Here is a 20,412-nt window from a genome sequence, read left to right as displayed (position 1 = left end):
TATTGTTTATTGTCCTTAGAATTGAAAATCAACTAATCATGCATGCATTCCATTGATAATGGAGTAGAAAGAAAATGATTCTGAGTTTACTGCTCAATAAAGAAATGGATATCAATAGGTTATAGATTTATTAGTGATGATGGAGCAACTTATTATTAACTGGATTTTAGTATAAGTACTGTACTATTTGGTAGACTGCATGGTAGGAATGGTCAAGTACATTAGGTTTAGTTATGATGAATACTTGTTTCTTTGAGCAATTTTAGGTTGCATGCATTGAATATCATTTTTTCTAACTATTTCACCCACAGGGATACACTCTTGGGTATTGCTAAGCACTACAAAACTGGTGAAACACTCTCTGAATCTATATACTCAAAGCTTGTAGCAGGACGGACTTTTAGGGCAGCTTCACTAAGCTTGCGGCAGGTATATCTTGTGGGGTGTCTTTATTATGTGGAAACTTTCTAACCTTTGATATTTTGATTGTATTTTCACAAAAAGATACTTTTTCTATTTTTCTTTGTCATAAGAAATGACTATTCATTGCTTCACGTTTAGTAAACTAAAGCTTAAAATAACTATTATTGAATGATGCACATTGCTGAATTATATCTTTAGGTTATAGAAATAAATAATTCATATATCTTCATGTTAGTGATTGTAGCAATTTATCAATTTCTGTGATGATATATTAGGATTTAGTTGCATACTTTCAAGTATACCTCCGTTCATCCATGACTTGTATATTTATTCATGAATTGGGGTTTTATTGCGAACTTCTAAATAGAGGATAGTCAAAATTAAGTGCAATAGGTTTCTTGGTGAATATGAATTGTTTAAATCTTCATATGTTGAAATTCTGTGTGTTTGTATTTGGAACAAGTCCCCAACGTCTATCGTGTGTTCTTTGATTACTCAACTAAATTTGGAACAAAAAATTTGAAGCTTAACAAACTTCATGTAAATATTAAAAAATGTTTATAGGTCATGCTGATTCACATAGAAAAGGGCCTAGGTTTTTTAATAAAAAAATAATTTTTTTAACTGCATTTTTTGTAGTTGTTTTAGATTTTATGTAGTCTTGATAGGCTGTAGTTCATTCTTGTTGCCTTTATTTCTCTTTCATGTTGCCCTTGATGCATTAATTCGACTGGATGATTTGGATCCTACTAATTGAGTTCTTTATGATGCATTAACCAGAGTTAGTATAAACTAAATACCATTCTAGCTAGCAACTCCAAACAAGAAGTATATTAAGTGCATCGAATGCCAATAATTGATATTTAAGGATAATCAACTATTACAAATGTGGTGGGTTCTCTTTGTTGAAGTATGGGGGCCACTTGCAAAAAGAGTTGTGTTTCTGATGTAGGAGCATCTAGGGTGTAAGAGCAATATTGGATCACCAAAAATTTGTGTAATTTTTTAATAAGGGCTATTTTAGGTAGGGATACGTTTTTTAGAAAGTTAACTATTTTTAGTAAGTTTTGATTTGAACACAAATTATTCTATTTACTTCCCAAGGGGTCCATGTTTGATAAATAAAGCATACTAGTAAAGCTTCATAGCGAGATAATTTTAAGATATTGAATATTTAGTTTTGATAGGGTGGTAAATGAAATTTGAACTCAGTTTTGAAGGCCTTAGAGGCTGCGGAAAGTGGGGGGGGGGGGGGTGGGGTCTAAAATGATTAGAAATGGCACTTTATGATCCAAGTCCTGACTTCGAGAGGTTTCACAAGTGTGGTATAATAGAGATCTAGTGCACGGTTCACAACAGATGGCTTTCAGATGTTGTCCCACCTTAGGAGAAAGAAATGAAAACCCTTCAAATAAGTGAGTGTCAAAACCCATTTGAGGGCATTTTCTTGGAATAATTCTAATGTATGACAAAATAATATAAAGAGGGTCGAGCTCAAAGGGGGGTTTTTTAATTTTTAAAATGGAGTTTAAACTTCCTAATACAAAGAAGAGAAATAAGGTTACCTCGGGTAGTTCAGATAGTGAATTTGTGGCTCTGACTCATAGATTATTATAATGAAAATGTCTATGTGGTTGTGGCATTTTGTTTTTCCAAATATTGTAATGCCATTTCATTGAAGATAATAGATAGCAAATATTTTTATTGTTGCAATTATTTGGTTGTGCAATTTTTTGTTTATTTCTCTATTTTGTTATGTGTGCTTGGATTAGGAAGGGGACTACCCTTCATTGGGTGATATAAAAGCAAAAATTCCCGAGTGTATCGATAAATTGCTGAACATGAGGCAGTTTACAACCAAGATTATTTGTGGATCTGAGAGATAAGTGCAAAATAATGCCTCTACAAAGAAAATGTGGTGGAAGAGTCATTGGTGTCACATAAGACCTTTCTAGAGCCCTTAAGAGAAGTGCAAGAATTGCAAGAGAAGCTACATAGAGGAGTCGATATTAGGGCAAGAGATGAAAGTGAGGATGAATCTGAAGATTAGGGACCCAATTTGAAGGAGTTTAGGAAATTGCTAGAGATCTTGTTGAAGCTAATTTTTGAGGGTCATTTCAGATATTTGGAAAAGATGAAAAATTGAAGTTTCCACTTTTTTGGAAATCCTACCCTTCATTGGGTGATATAAAAGCTAAAATTCCCATGTATAGACAAATCACTGAATGTGAGGTAGTTTACAACCAAGATTCTAGTTGTGGATTTGAGAGATAAGTGCAAAATGATACCTCCACAAAGAAAATGTGGTGGAAGAGTCATTGGCATCACATAAGAGCATTCTAGAGCCCTTAAGAGACAAGTGCAAGAATTGCAAGAGAAGCTGCATAGAGGAGTCGATATTAAGGCAAGAGATGAAAGTGAGGATGAATATGAAGAATAGGGACCCAATTTGAAGAAGTGTAGGAAATTGCTAGAGATCTTGTTGAAGCTAGTTTTTGAGGGCCATTTCAAAGATTAGGAAAAGATTAAAAATTGAAGTTTCGACAGTTTTTAGAAATCTTAATCTAGAAGAGTTGATCAATTGGATCAATGGCATTGAGGAGTATTTGGAGTATAAAAAAAGTAGATCTTGAGAGGGTTAGATTCACAAAGGCCAAGCTGAAAGGTAATGCTAAAATTTGGTGGAAAGAAGTTGAGTTGGATAGAAATGGAAGAGGAAAGGAGAAGATAACAAGATGAGATTAGATGGTTAAAACCTTGAAGACCTACAGTCCATTCCTATTGACTATGAGCTTGATTTTCTAAAGAAAATACAAGGCTTGAAGCAAGAAGGTATAGGAATACATAGAAGAGTTTTATTGAGTCTTACTAGATTGGGTCAATTTGAATTCATAAAGGAGATAGTTATCCATTACATAAATAGGTTGCAGCCAAGTGATCAAGAAGGGTTTATAGTGGTGTGTATGACTGGAGATGCATATCAATTTTCTTTGAAGATAGAAGATGAATTAGACAAGAAGTTTGGGAGAACACCAAATGGAAGAGGACATGGTAGAAAGCCTCATGGACAGACTTATGGAGGCCCAAATGAAGATTGAAAGAATGGTGACTCTACTAGTAGTCAGAATCAGAGGGGAAATAATTCCTACCATCCTCATGATCAAAATAACAAAGATCAGAGAGGAAGAGGAAGAGGACAAGGACTAAGAGGAGGAAGTTTCCAAGAGTGTCCCCAACATCAAAGGATGACAAATAGAAGACCGGAAGACAATGCACAAGTTGCACATATAAATGGAGATGCTGAGTCATCACATTTTGAAGATGATGTGTAATAACTTCAATCCGGTTATAACCTTGTGAAACACCAATTTCCTTAAGCTGGTGAAATGCTAGGACATTGTGTTTTTCTAATTTTTGAAATGTATGGTTTGTATTTATTGAAAATATATAAGTTATAAAAATCAGATTGCAATGCCAGAACAAAACTCATAAACACATGACAACCTTCTACTTATGCTATTTGATTGTATGCACAAATAGTGACAACTGGAAATGAAATTGCATAAATTCAATTTAACTGCAAATGGAACCTGAATGTTATGCAGTCTTTGATGTCCGGATATAGCAAGGAACTGCCCAGCTGCAAATTTAAAATCCCTACATGTCTCACAATAGTCTTGATATTCCCTATAATCATCCACAATAGACAAAATGCACAGGTCTGCTAGCCTTCAAACTAAATGCAGCTTCCAATTTATGTTGCCTGGGCTCCAAATTATGCATGTGAGCTCCAAAAAATAAATGCAGGCCCTTAAATTCTTGACGCAGGCTCCCAATTTCTCAACACTGGCCCTTAGAATTAAAATTCAGGCCTTCCAAGGATAAACCCAACCCTTTAAAATGTCAAACCGCTGCTATATAATGTTTCAGCAACCCTCCAGCATTCAGGTCAAACTCCCAATCAAAAAATGCAAGAGTATTATCTAACTCAAATTCAGTCTCAGCCTTCAATTTGATCTCAGAATTTAGTCTCAAACTTATTAATAACATTAATCACAGATTCCGTTCTCTATTCAGTAACCCAAACTTTCTTCACAAATCAATTAATTTGCTTACCTCAGCAACTAAATTGCAAAATGATTGCAAATGTGATTCTCAAGAACAAACCCTTATACTTTAGCAAGGGCATTACAAATCAGAACCTTAAAAAATGGTCTCCAAGACAACAAAAGCAAATAAGATAATCAGATGCTTTTCCATCAAAATTATCTCATATCTATAACCCCATTGGCACAAAGCTTTCCAAATGCATCTTCCCTTAAGAAGCTTCCTTAACGCAACATCATTTTATAACGTGCTATATGATATAACTTATTAATTTCTTTTGGCTCCCAAAAACAAGATTTTCAACCATACCATAGCATTATTACACAGAAGGCAACTGTTTCTTGTGCCCAAGATTTAAAACTTTCCAACCCGGTTCCAAGGAGCTATGACACTAAGGTAGCCAAAGTCCAATAACAGTGAAAATAGCAACCTCAACATATTGAGATGAATAATAATAATTTACTTGTCTTACAAAAATGACCGAAGAAGCAATCAGAATCAAAATTTGACATCGGAGTGATCCTAATGAAGAACGATGATGAATGAGCTGGATGGGGTTACTATATTAATAGACACTCCCTCCAAGATTCTTGGAGCCCAAATTAGAAGCCTAAAATAAAAATTGAGAAACTCCTCTAACTCAATTGAGCTCATTGGAACCAATTGTTGACTTACTATAAATAGTAACCCCCTAAAAATGAAGCCAAAACTCACCATAAGCCATTGGAAAGCCTAAAATGCCACAACAGAGACTCTAAAATGCCATTTTTAGCTCACGAGAGTCGCGATGATGAACTAACCAAGCCAACTACATGAACCTGCTAACAATAGGGACATTACAGCCCTCCCTCCCTAAGATTGGTTGCCCCCGAGCAATTCCAGAGAAAAAATGTACAACATAGTCTAGCTGGATCCCATGGGTGGAACTGTGCAATATCACTATCACATTCAATTTGTTCTTGAAGCACCAACACCCAAATAATTGATATCAATAATCGAATAATCTAAAAAATGACTTTAGGTGTTGATGAAGTTAACAACCCATCGAAAGTCATACCAACTAAAAAACCAACTCTATCAACACCCCAAGTCCCCATCCAACTGACACTCAAACTAATTGCTTTGAGACGATGGCAACAACCATTGGTAGCTGAGACGCTACTACGAACTCCAATCTCTATCAAACCATTCTGGGTGTGTTGATACTTATAAATGATCTAACTTTCTGTTGTTGATCCCATCAACAAGAGACAATTCTAACCCATCACATAATGGATGGTATGAAATTGTACCAAACCCACACCAACATGAAACCGAATCCTCTATTTGTGGGTCAAATGTGAAATGATGAGCACTCCTCACTGTGTAATAACTATAAAAGGCCCCAATCTTTGTTAGTGATTCATTAGTACCAAATTGGGAGTCAGGTTATTGCTCCAATCTCTAACTTCGAACTATTGGTTGGGCGTGATCCTCGACAACTCTCTCAGCAAAACCAACCACAAGATTCCTGTGGGGAAAGGTCGTAGAAAAAGTCTCTACAATCTTTCCCACCATCCAAATAGCACGAGAGCCTCAGACAAGAGTACCCTCGGGCAATCTATATGAATCCTCCTACAAACCTGAACTCTCAAGTAAATAGTCCATGAACAACTCAGTGTAGTAGAAATTATACGTGGAAGCATCAACCTGCTCCCCTGCAATCCATAATTGATCCCTTTGAAAACTTGGCACAACATAAATCACACTACAATCCTCGATCAATTCTCTCACCTCTTCCATGCCTACTACACCCATATCCTGGATGGATGTGACTGTTGCATCATCACATCCCTCATCCCCAACCCTAGAAGCAAACTCACTACTAATCACCGCAATATGTAGCTGAGTTGGATCTGGTGCTAGTGTGGACAAAACATATTCTAACTCCATGGTCACCTCATCCAGCCATGACTATGACTCCTAGAAAGCCAACTAAGTACATAGAAGAGAGTCCATAGTCACCTCAAGCTCCTAGGTGAGCTCAGCCACCTCCTCGTTCTCTAACAACGTCTCATAACAAGTGCTACCCCACTCTAGAAGGTAATCCCTATCAGCAACTAACTGTGAATAATTATGCTTCAAGATCTTGACAGCCTCTTGAAATGCTAAACCTCTACTAGGGAAAGAGTACTATCACCATGCTCATCTGAAATAGAGCACCCAACCATATGCAACTAACATCTGATGAATCGTATCATAATGCTCAAAACTTGAAGAGATGTAACCATCACTCACCTTCATATGACTAGCTACATGATGCCTCTGTAATGCTTCCTCCTATGCAACCTCTCTATCTCACTAACTGCATTGTGATAGGAAATTGAATTAGAACTGCTCCCCACAAGATCTCTCACTACATGAGTGCTACCACCCTCACACACATTTACAATCAAGATACAACTAATTGGTACCTCAATTCGACACCTCAAAAGAAGTGGAAGCCCTCACTATATCTAAGCAGTCACAGGAGCTTACTTCCCCTTCAACAGAAAGTCGTTGTAAATCCTGATCCTGGGACCCATCCAAAACCCCCGTGGAGTCATCACCCAATTCCTGGCAAGTGATGTCATATGCGATGCAACTCATAGCATCTTCCAACGAATCATCAAAGTTATCCATACTCTTTGTATCCATATCTCCTAACAAATGCTCAATTGCCATCACTTGACTTTGCACACATGACTAACGTCAGGTTGTGAATCAATAATACTAGAGCATGGTTCAACATCGATTGACTCGACTATAACACCTAGACACCAATATCAGGAATAAGTGACTCCATATTTGTATCGGCCCCACCTGAGGAAGATCTTGCCTCCCACCCTCGAGCTACATTATGATAGCTAACATATAAATCTCTAATAACAATCCCCTCCTCGAGAGACTCTGAACAATCAGTGATAACAATTGCCCCAATTGCCTCTACACTATCTGTAGTGACAACTTTGGAACCCTGAACCTGTTGAAACTCAGTGTAACTATCCTCGGCTGCCATTGATGCAACAAAATGTCTCTGTGAAATAAGTCTCTCCTGAACACTGCAGATAGAACTAGTGGGTGTTGTACTAAACACAAATACATCAAGGTCATGATCACCTATTGGACAAAACTCAAGCATCCTTCCCTGCATCCTTGGTGCCAAGCTAAAAGCATAAACCATGTATCTTGCTGCCCTATCCACCATCGTTGGATCCTGCAGCCTTGCTGCCAACCTCTTCTAATACGTTGGATAAAACTCAAGCCTCTTTCCTTGCATCCTTGGTGCCAGGCTAAAAGCAAAAACCATGTATCTCACTGCCCTATCCACCATCGTCGGATCCAACAGCCTTGCTGCCAACCTCGTTTGATGTAGCTTAATTTTTTCCATACTCTCCTCCACAACATTCATCTTCTCGCTATTTTCCCCACTGCTCCACCGTCTCCCGAAACTACTAGGCCTCCTATGTCTGACTATAGCTGGAAAGTGCAATAGTTCTGGTCACTTCCAAAACAACAACATATCTGAAATAATGTTAAATTTCCTACCCCACAAGATGGTAGGAACTTGGTTCTGGTAACTCCAATCCGGTTATAATCTTATGAAACATCAATTTCCTTAATTTTTCAATTATTTGACATTTCATCAAACACTTTGCAAGCAACCACTCTAAGGAGCCTGGTTGGCTCAACTGGCTGTACTGATAATTACTAGGACATTTGTGTTTTTCTAACTTTTGAAATGTATGTTTGTATTTAATATTTATTGAAAATATATAAGTAATGAAAATCAGATTGCAATGCTTGAACAAAACTCATAGACAAATGACAGCCTTCTACTTATGCAGTTGAATTGTTTGCACGAATAATGACAATTAGAAATGGAACCTGAATGTTATACAATCTTTGACATTCGGATGTAGCAAGGAATTGCCCAACAACAAATTTAAAACCTCCACGTGTCTCACAACAATCCTGATATTCGCTATAATCATCCACAATAGATAGATTGCACTAGTCTGCTAGCCTTCAAGCTAAATGTAACTTCCAATTTATGCTGCGCGGGCTCTAAATTATGCCCATGAGCTCCAAAAAAATAGATGCATGCCCTTAAATTCTTGACACAAGCTCCCAATTTCTCAATATTGGCCCTTAGAAATGAAATTTAGTTCTTCCAAGGATAAACCTAGCCCTGTACAATGCCCAACTGCTGCCGTATAATGTGTTGGAAACCCTCCAGCATTCTGGTCAAACTTCCAATCAGAAAATGCAGGAGTATAAAATTTAACTCAAATTCAGTCTCAGCCTTCATTAGATCTCAAAATTTAGTCTCAAACTTATTAATAACAATAATCATAGATTCCCTTCTGTATTCTGTAGCTCAAACTCTCTTCACAGATCAATTAACTTTTCAGGCAAGAATCGACTTCTTAGACACAGTAGGAACAGTAGAGAAGCAAAGCAATTTGCTTACCTCAGCAACTAAATTGCAAAATGATTGCAAATGCAATTCTGAGGAACAAACCCTTATACTGCAACAAGGGCCTTTAAAATCAGAACATTCAGAAATGGTCACCAAAACAACAAAAGAAAATAAGATAGTCGGATGCATTTGCATCAAAATGAGCTCATGTATATAACCCCCATTGGAACAAAGTTTCCCAAATGCAACTTCACTTAAGAAGCTTCCTACTCAACACAACATCATTTTACAATGTGCCATATAATATAATTTATTAATTTCTTTTTGCTTCCAAAAACAACATTTCCAACCATATCGTAATATTATCACATACAAGGCCTTTGTTTTGTGTGCCCAAGATTTAAAACTTTCCAACCCAGTTCCAATGAGCTATGACACTGAGGTAGCCCAAGTACAATATCAACAAAAATAGCGACCTCAACGCATTTAGATGAATAATAATAATAATTTACCCGTCTTGTGAAAATGACTGAAGAAACATCATAATTGAATTTGACAACGCTGGAGTGATCCTGATGAAGAAAGATGATGAATGATCTAGACGAGGTGACTTATTATAAATAGATGCTCCCTCCTAGATTCTTGGTGCCCAAGGTAGAAGCTCGAAATAAAAATTGAGAGCATCACTCAACTCGTCTAACTCAATTGTGCTCGTTGGAAACAACTGTTTACTTACTATAAATAGTGAGTCTCTCAAAATGAACCCAAAACTCTCCACAAGCCATTGGAAAGCCTAATAAATCCACAATAGAGATCCTCAAACCCCACTGTCAGCTCACGAGGGTCATGATGATGAACTAACCAAGCCAACTGCAACAACCTGCCAAGAATGGGGAAATTACATGATGAAAGAGAGAGGTCCTTGTTATTAGAAAGGTATTTCTAAGAGATGGGAAGGAACTGGAGCAAATGAAGAATTTGTATCACATAATATGTAAATGTAATGTTGAGTATGCAATTAACATTATCAGATTTCAACAATACATTTGTCATGAGATTTTTGTTTCTTGATTTGATTGTGTATTTGTTTGCATTTTTTCCATTTTATTCTTGCATTCTCTCATATTGATGATGGATTGCAGAGTATGATCCAAAACATTGATCCAAAAAATAAACACATTTGAATCTAGAAACAAAAATCTCTAAAGTATGCAATGTCATTATTGAAGTCATAGTAGTACTGATAAATTTCTTTTATAGGAAAATGATTGGTAAATAAAGTTAGAGAAGAAGGAAACATCCAAATTATTACCAGATTGGTTGGTTGTTGAAGGATCACAAGGTTTTGTTTAATGAACAATGCTTGGTAAAGTTTGAATTTGTAAGCTGTCAAGACGAGGTATTTGTGTAATAATATGCCTTTGAGTGTTTGTCATCTGTTGTTAGGGAGACCACAATGATTGGATTGTATTCCAGTGCATGATGTATATGTAAATACCTATTATTTGAAAAATGTTGTAATTGGCCACAAGATGAAGCCATTGAAGGAAACAAAGGAAAAAGTATGTAGTAATGCAAGGGTTATGTAGTGTTGCTTTAAAGTGAGTTCATCACTGAGCATTGTTGGAGATTAGAGGTGACATGAAAAAGTGTTGTGAATAGTGTTACAACTACAGTAATCATGAATAGTGTCACAACTACCATAGACAGTGAATAGTGTCATAGTTATGTTGGTTGTGAAGAGTTTCGTAGCTACAATGGTCAGGAACAATACCAAAGCTACAATGGTCAGGAACATTACCAAAGCTACAATGGTTGTGAACAATAACGTGGCTATAGTGTTTGGTTTTAGTTTAGGGGTAATTGCTTGTTATTGAATAGCATCGGTCAAAGACTAGTCATTGTACATGCATGTGCGTGTATGTTTTACATATAATCTCAGTCTGATTATATGTATCTTAAATCTGATCAAGCACTTCATATCAAACTAAGATGAAACTTGTACATATATATTTTCATTCGATACCAAAAATATGATGGTCTTGATTTATCCAATATGTCTCTTTATGAATAACATATCAGTCACAAATTAGTTAGTACTAACCAACTAATCTGATTCTGTAGAAGATCAGATTAATTAGTTAATACTAACTAATCAAATTGGAAACTTGTGACTATTGATATTGAAGAATCATGACCTATCATGGAAGGCATCCATTGGAATCTATATATGTGTGCACCGATGATTGTTGTATTGACATCGAAATTAATAAATGCTCAATACCTTCACCAATAGATCAACATTAACATATTGCTCATAATCATTCTATACCATCTCACTTATATCTTGTCTATATTGCATTCTCAGTCTTCAGAGATTGATATATATTGCAGATCGGTCTTCAGAGATTAATATATATTGCAGATTGAGATTCAGAGATTAACATATTGCAGATCAAGAACCAGAGATCTACATCACAGCAGACTGGGCTCTTACGAATCACATATACTGAAGGTATTAAAGATTGAACATATTACTCTTCATTTACAAGGTACATCTGCTCTTATGTCTGCAAGTAAAAGTGCAAACTTGTTAGTAACCTGTGATTAAAATTAAAAGAAATATACAGTCCGGTAGAAGCTTAGTTCATTTACATGGACTCAGAGCACACGGTTATAACAAACCAAAATTAAACTTGAGTATTCAGACTGCATACCTTTAACATATCATATTCATATTTTAAAATGACAAGTACAATAAGACTCGAGGATCCCCTTGAGGGAGAAAATAACTTCACAGCATGGAAGCTAAGGATAATGATGGTATCAGTTGAAAACAAAGCAGACTCATTTGTTAAAAACAAAAGTACTGAGCCTGAGAATGAATGGGAAAAATCTCAATGGATTGAGGAAAATAAAAGGGCTATGAAATTAATAGTGGATTCTGTAAGAAGCCACATTGTGCCTATTTTAGCAAAGCAGACAACTACATATCTCATGCTCAAATCCTTAGAAAACACGCTGGAAGAAATCTTGTACTGAATCACATAAGCATGAACAAAGGTGAATCTGTAAATGCTTACTTTATGAGAATCATAGAATTAAGAGATCAATTGTCTAATGTTGGATATGAAATAGACAGTAAGGAATTATTTCTAACAGCACTACATGGCCTCCCAAGTTCATGGGAACCATTCAAACAAGGTATCAGTGCAAGATCAAAACCCTTTAAACTAGACCGATTGAGATTTGATTGTCTACAAGAAGAAGCTAGACTATTACCAAAAGGAATCAAACAAAAATCCTTAGATGATGACATATGAGTTCTTAATACAAATACTAAGAAGAAAGGAAAGAAGACGAATTTTCATGAGAAAGGAAAATATTAAAAGATACTTCACAAGTTCAATGTTTTAGATGTGACCAATATGGGCACTATGCTGTAAACTGTCCTGATAGGACAAAGAAACAAGCATCTTATGCCCACGTTGGAAAAGTAAACTCACAAGAAGAATCTGAAAAAATTCTATTTGATTCAGCACTATCAAATCAAGTATCAAACAAATGAAGCACCTGGGTAATTGTTAGCCGACTGAATTGTCGTCGATGTTTCTGTAGCCGACGGAGTGATTGTCGTCGGTGTTTTTGGAGCCGACAAGGTGATTGTCGTCGGTGTTTTTGTATTCTGTAGTCGACGGGTAAATAGTTTGTAGTGGACATAATATTTGTGGCCGACGGACTCCTTCGGGAAGGTTCGGCGGATAGTATTTATATCCCGTCTGGAATCATTGTAAATCATCATTGATCTTATTTTAAGCATAATATAATGTTCTAGGATATGCGAATAATCTAAGGAGTTCTGCTATTCTTATCTGTTGTTCGTGTTCCAATTGTCTATATGCATTACTTTAATTTACCCTTACGGTAAACATTTGGCCCCGTTGCCCTATGAGCTTGGAAGGTGGGAGGAATGAAGATTAATGCCAAATTAGCTTAACAAGGATCGAAATAAGGCTAAGGGAAAAGATGGAATCCGTACTGTACAAAAGAATTTAATCCTCACACAGCAAGTCGAATGCCGACGAAGATTTCAGAAGATTGCCGACAGAAACCAGAGCATGGAAAGATTGTTGGAGGAAACTTGGCAGCGGGTGGAATTGGTGGAAGAAGCACGGGAGGAGTTTTTGAATTTGTGTTCGCCGAGGGAAGAGAATCCAGACGGAAGAGCATTGACTCGCATGGCTCGAAGTGCCGACAGAGCAAGAGCGTGGAGTGAACTCTTCGTCCGCGATATACTTCCACAGGGGACAACTTCAAAAAACCTTTCGTTACCAAGGTTCACAGCTGTTGAGTCTGATGGGGTGGGAGAACAGTCCGCCGGTGTGGAAGTGCAGTCCGCTGGTGTGGGAGACCAGTCCGCCGGTGTGGGAGTGCAGTCCGCCGGTGTGGGAGACCAGTCCGCCGGTGTGGGAGTGCAAACCACCAGTGTGGGCGTAAAGAGCGCCAATGTTGCAGGACCGAGCAACGCCTGGTTACAGAAACCAATCGTGATGGCGGGACTAAAAGAGAAACTATCAAAGTTTGATGGCGATGGTACAGCCGATCCCATTTGACATTGCAAAACATGTGAAACGATCTAGAAGGCAAATGGGATAACTGATGAAGACGACCGGATGAGACAATTATCGGCCACCCTACGGGGCGTGGCAATTGACTGGTTTACTAGTACGGATCTGCAGAAATTGGATAGTTGGAATAACATCAAAAAGAATTTTCTGGCCGAATTTCAACTGTTGCATGACGATAATCAAATTGTTGCAGAGATCTTCAATACCAAGCAAGGAAAGAACAAAACTGTCCGCATCTACGGTAGGAAATTAAAAGATTTGATAAACAAAATGAAAAATAAGCCAGCGGACGGACTTCAAAAATGGTGGTTCGTGGAAGGCCTACGCCTAAACCTACGAAAGAAAATGAAAATTGTGCCGCTGTTGTCATACACGGAAGCCTATAATAGAGCATTGAATCTTGAAAGTGAGCACAAGACAAAGAAGAAGAAGAAGACTAGTTCCTCTGATTCTGATGATGACGAGCCTTCCAGCGAAGATAGCAGCGACGATGAAGGCAGTAGCAAGTAGGTCCACGCCCTACAGAAGGACATGATCCGCATGATGAAGGAGTTTAAAAACATGTAGAAGGAGCCAAAAGGCAGTGAGCTGTGGTGCACGGAGTGTAAGATTGACGGTCATACTAAAAGATCGTGTCCAAAGAACCAATTTTGTGACATTTGTCAGATCATGGGCCATTCGACAAAAGAGTGCCCCTTTAACATGAAGACAAGGGGATCTCCGCAGGTGCTTCTTACACAGGAGGCTTCCCTGTCGGTTAGTAGCGGAAACACGAATACCGCCGGTGCTACATCCGGAGGATACAAGAATAATTGGTGTGGACAGAGCAACAACAACAATAACAATAACAATACGAGTGGAAGCTGGATCCAGTATGATGCAAATGGACGGCCGATTGTTCAGTGTCGCGCATGTAACTTGGGGCATTTTGCGTGGGAGTGTCCAACAGCAAATACACCTCAACTATTGTGCCGATAGTGCGGACCCAACGATCACGACGACTCAAAGTGTCCAAAATCTGGAGTGAACTTGATCACTGTCGGGACGGATGAGGAAGAAGTTTTGGCAATTACGCGGAAACAAGCAAAAGAATACTCGGACCTCGCTGAAGAAAAGAGGAAATTTGCAGAAGCACGGGCGGAGGTTGAAAAAGTATCCCAAGCAGCAACACCTCAGGGCACCACTGGCACTTCAGCAAGGAATTCCGTAGAACAGAACATAGTACGAAAATTTTTGCAAACGGAGGTACTAGTAAAGATAAATGATTTGCTTCTCACCATGCCTCAACTCTGATCTGCTCTCTCAAATATTACGCTAGTTCCCAAGTCACCGAGAGAACCAAGTCGAGGGAAGGAAAAGGAGATTGCTGTAGGTGGAGAAGATCAGATGTTGCTGGCACTGACATCCGGACGGCACCCCGCAGTTGTCGAGATGGGGATCTTTGGACATGTTCTCACGGATACAACAATTGACAGAGGGTCTGGCGTAAATCTATGGCCAGAAGAAACCTAGAGGAAGCTTGGACAATTGACATTGTGGCCTCCGAGATTTCAGCTGCTGACAGCAGGTCAACATGGCATTAAACCGTTGGGTACTCTCATGGCACAGCCAGTAACAATTGGCACTCAACCGTTCCTGATGGATTTCGTGGTCATTCCATTAAAGAGAAAAGGATACGACACCATCCTAGGACGCAGGTGGCTTATTGAAGTGAGAGCCCGACACGACTGGAAGAACACTTTATCGTTGGAAAGTAAAGGCTGCCGATTTGTCATTGATCTGCATACCCAAATGGTAGGGGAAGAGGCCTTCTCATTAGACTCTGAGGAAGAGGAGGATGAAGGCAGACAACGGATGGAACCAGATCAGGATGGAGTTCTACAATTGGATGGGGGATCAACGGATGACAACTTGGATTCGGTCAACGGTCTCTACCACTGGCAAATGGAGGACTACGAGTTATTTCACAGTTGCAATGTCTTGTTGATTGAGGAAGGTCCGAGAGCAAAGGAATATCCGAATGAGTTTACTGAAGTAAAGGAGGGGGACGCATCGTTGGATGTTACACTCGCCCATGCATTCAGTGAAGGGGAGACAATCAAGTATAATGAAGCTATGCTGCAAACAATGAATTTGGGGGACGAGGCAGAGCCGAAGAACATACTAGTCAGAGATAACTGGGATCCAGTACTCAAAGCCGCCGCATTCAAGATATTTCTGGAATACAAGGATGTGTTTGCATGGACATACAAGGACCTCAAGGGAGTACCGCCGGAATTATGTGTGCACCGCATCCCACTGATGGAAGGAGCCGTACCTGTACGGAAGTGACCCTACAGGATGAACAAGAACTATGCAACACGAGTTACAGAGGAGATCAACCAGATGTTGGAAGCTGGCATTAACTTCAAGGTGCAAACCAGTGAATGGGTGTCACCAATAGTCATCTCACTAAAGAAGGATACCACTCAAATCCGGATATGCGTCGATTTTAGATGCCTGAATGCAGTCATGATCAAGGATCCCTTCCGGATTCCATTCACAGACAACATTCTGGAGGAGGTTGCCGGACATGAAATTTACTCTTTTATGGATGGGTTCTCCGGATACAATCAAATCTCTATAGTGGAGGAGGACAAATTGAAGACAACCTTTGTCGTCGAAGATGGAGTCTATGCGTAGAATCGGATGCCATTCAGGTTGTGTAACGCGCCGGCTACCTTCCAGCGGATTAAACTGTATATCTTCTACAGGATGTCTGTGGGAAACTTCAAAGCCTTCCTGGACGATTGGTCAGTATTTAGCACAGAAGACAGACACCTGACAGCACTTGGTGAGTGCATGGAGAGAAGTCGTAGAGCGCGGCTGGCGTTGAATCCCAAGAAGTGTAGATTCATGGTTCCGCACAGAAGACTGCTCAGACACATTGTCTGTAAGGAAGGGTTAAAGACGGACCCTGACAAGGTGAGAGTCATTCTTGAAATGCAACCATCTACTAATTTGATGGAGGTAAAGTCTTTTCTCGGGCATATAGGTTATTACAGGAGATTTATTAAAATTTTTTCCAAGGTGTCCCAACCATTAGATAGGTTAACCTGTAAGGAAGAATCATTTAGATGGGATAAAGAGCAGAACAGGGCATTTGAAGGGCTAAAGGTACGATTGGCTACGGCACCCATCTTGGCATATCCGGACTGGAATAAAGAGTTTCATGTTCATGTGGATGCCTCCAACTATGCGATCAGTGCGACCCTGGCACAGACAGGTAACCACAGACTGGATCACCTGATATATTTTGCTAGCCGGTTGTTATCGAAGGCCGAGCAGAACTACAACACAACTGAAAGAGAAGTGTTGGGAATGGTCTATGTTGTGCAAAAGTTTCGTCATTATTTGCTCGCTACGCCGTTTCTGTTCTATGTTGATCACCAAGCCCTGTTATACATTATTAATAAACTTGTCATCCAAGGGAGGATCAGTAGATGGCTACTCCTGTTGTAGGAATTTACTTTCAAAATCATTGTCCGGCTAGGAAAGAAACATGTCAGCGCCGACCACCCGTTGCGGATCAAAACAGGGGAACCAGCGGAGGGTGTGAATGACAACTTTCCTGACGCGCAGTTGTTTCGAATTGGAGTATTGCCGGAATGTTACAGGAGTATCAGCGAGTACCTATCAACAGGACAGTTTCCCATTGGGATGCCACCAAGTGAAAGGCGCAAGTTGATAATCAGGAGCCGTACCTTTCAATTGATCAACGGATTGCTCTACAAAATGGGGCCGGATCATATTCTTCGGTGGTGTGTGTTGGAAGAGGAGATACCGCGGGTGTTAAAAGCACATGAGGGCCTCGCGGGCGGACACATGGGACCCGACACCACTGCATGGACGATATTACTTGCAAGTCTCTGGTGGCCGACGGTGTACAACAACGTGCGGGAATGGGTTGTCGGATGTGACACTTGCCAACGGGCCGGGAAGCCGCTGAAGAGAGATTTCATGCCACTTAACCCCTCCCATGCGCAGGAACTTTTTGAGTGATGGGTATTAGATTTCATTGGACCCCTGAGGGTGAGCAAGACTCGATGGTGCCGGTACATTATCGTTGCAATGGAGTACCTGACCAAGTGGGCGGAGGCACGGGCGTTACCAGATAACTCGGCCGTCAGCACTACAAAGTTTATTTATGAACAAATCATTACCAGGTATAGAATTCCGTTGCAATTAACAAGTGATAGGGGAGGTCATTTTGTTAATCATGTCATTCGACTGCTCACCACCCAGTTCAAGATTTATCATTCACTGTCGAGTCCGTACTATCCAAGAGCAAATGGACAGGCAGAGGCTACTAATAAAATCTTAGTATCCATCATCTACAAATCTTGCGTGGTGGAAGGTGTTGACTGGGAGGAAAACTTACCTGCCACCCTGTGAGGTTATCACATGGCATACAAGGTGATGACAGGGCACACACCATTCCAGTTAATGTTTGGACAAGAAGCAGTAGTACCAGCGGAATTCATGATCCTAAGCTTGTGGATAGCATTGGAGAACAAGCTGGATGACGTGGAAAGTTTACGGGAGCGGCTAAATAATTTGAATGAATTGGAGGAGAAGCGATTGCTGGCGCAGTGGGCAACAGAAGTCACACAGAACAGACGCAAGGTCTGGCATGATAAGCATCTGAAACGTAGTAGATTCTAGCCGGGACAGTTAGTATTGAAATACGATGGTTGTAATGAAATAAAACCAGGGAAGTTCAAGGTGCGATGGGTTGGACCATACCAGATCCGAGAAATTGGCGACAATGGAGCAATCAAACTATTGACCTTGGACGGACAAGAGGTGACTCAAGCAGTTAACGGATCCAAATTAAAATTGTACCGTGCTCGGAAGATATCATCATCGCTGTCGCCGGCACCCAATACTGACATGAGTTCTCTGCCATCATTGTCGATAAACAACCGCGAGGCTTCAACGCCAATTTGAGGTGATCTGTATATTGAAAAAAAAAATTTTAAAAAAAGAAAAAAAATAATTGAAAAAAAAAAGAGAGGAAGTCTCGCAGGCAGGCAAAAAGGAAATCTCGCAGAGTCTGTTCGTGGACACTAGTCCGCGGAAGTTTTTTTTTTGCGGGGTTGTTAAAACACAAAATCGCGGCGGTTTTTTATTTTATTTTTCCATTATATTTGCCATGGATGGAACAAAATTCGCTGCCTCACCGCCAACTTCGCGGGGAAGACATTCGAATAGCGCAGGGGAAAGACTCCGATTGGCCTTCTGGTGTTACAGCACGAGACAGCTTTCTTCTTCCTCGTCTAATCTCTGTCTTGGAGGTATTGGAGGAAATCTTATAGACGTTCACGGTTCTGACGGGAAATATATACACCACTCGAATCGATCTTCGTTCTGAGAGATCTTGCTACACATACGCAATCATAGCCAGCTTCGCAGTGATGAAAGAATCTTTCCATTCGCAGCAGACGACCTTCTGCGATTCCTAGCTTTTCATGTCAAGCCATTTTTAGTTGTCTTGAGAAAAGTTAGAATATTTGAGGATTGAAACGCCGTCGGAAGCTTAAAGGGCTGGGTTAGCTAAGAGTTCATGAACTCTTCACTACGCTGCATTCTCACTGGATACATTTAGTTCTTTTCTTGGAGGATTTCACTCGGCCATGCTTATCAGAAGTAATAGCTGGAGAAACATGATTGCAGGTCCTAATATTGCATGTCAAAATGGTATCGTTGATTGCCAAGTGTTGAAATGGATTAATGTGGGTTGCAGGGAGGAAATTTGAAGGAATAGATTGTTTGATTGTTTTCACTGCCAGAAGAATTGCTTGAGTTTCTCGTTTGCGGAGGTCGGATTCAAGATTCCTCATGTGGTTATCGGTTACCTTACCTGTCCATGGGAAAGGTGTGTTCGTTACGACATCGGGGTGAGATTTTTTGTAACAAACTGAGGAAACATATATAAGGAGAAATAAGCCATTTTTGCATGGAATCGGCAGGCAAACGGAAGCCGTGGAAGAGTCAGCTGGCGGCAAATATGGAAAAGAATTCAAGGGTTTTGGTATCGGGGATTCGAGTTGCAGGCCCCACGAGTTCCAGTAGCAAGAAGCGGAAGGTTAGGGAGGAACTCATCTCACCGTTCAGTTTGAGGGACTTAATGGCAGTGAATGCCAGAGATGGTGGCAGGAGACTCCGGAGGCAAATCAAATTAAGCAGATTCTGATGTGAGCACAGGTACATTGGGCCATCCAGCTTCCCATCTTTTCCATCCGGTTGTTCGAATCAGTGTTGCGCACCATGATAAGGACATATAGTCGGCAAAACAGAACGAGTACATTCATGTACAAGAAGCATCAGATGACGCTGTCTTTTAAACCTAGGGATTTCACTAGGGTTTTCGGCATCCTTGGTCCCGATGGTAAAAAAGTAGAAATCAATAACCACAAACTCTCACGTGAACGGAAGGAGCATTGAATATATCTAGTATGCCGGGATCTTACACCCATGGAGAGGGACGTAGCGGTTCAGGGGTCAAAGTGCAGAGGGCTTCACAAGGACTTTATTTGATAGGGTCACTGGCGGTGCATCATGGACGTCATCAAGAGCAAGTTGATAGGTGCCACTCGAGCTTCAGATATAGCGTTGCCCCAGGTGGTATTCATGAAAGGAATTATATAGGGTATGGTGTATGATTGGGCCTCAGTGCTTGCCGACAGGATGGAGGAATTCATGACGCTTCAACACCGAACATTTTTTATGCCGCACTATGCCATTGGGCTGTTCTTAGAGGCTGCAGCTAGC

The 20,412-nt window shown here is 40.0% G+C and overlaps 1 protein-coding gene across 2 annotated transcripts in view; it reads left to right on the top strand.

Moving 5' to 3' along the window:
* Positions 1 to 20,412, top strand: part of LOC149551146 (putative cytosolic oligopeptidase A) — a 251,797-nt gene that overhangs the window by 152,728 nt on the left and 78,657 nt on the right. For both annotated transcript variants that reach the window (XR_016352686.1, XM_089786726.1), the window contains exon 12: positions 312 to 429. Coding sequence is in view for 1 of the 2 variants with exons in the window: in XM_089786726.1 (XP_089642852.1) it covers positions 312 to 429 (118 nt within the window). In the remaining variant the exon portion in view is untranslated. The remainder of the gene's footprint in view (positions 1 to 311; positions 430 to 20,412) is intronic.

This window comes from Cupressus sempervirens, chromosome 6 (assembly GCF_028749045.1).
Source record: "Cupressus sempervirens isolate cs-2001-9-10 chromosome 6, ASM2874904v1, whole genome shotgun sequence".
NCBI classification, from domain to species: Eukaryota; Viridiplantae; Streptophyta; class Pinopsida; order Cupressales; family Cupressaceae; genus Cupressus; species Cupressus sempervirens.
This window is presented reverse-complemented; position numbering and strand designations above follow the sequence as displayed.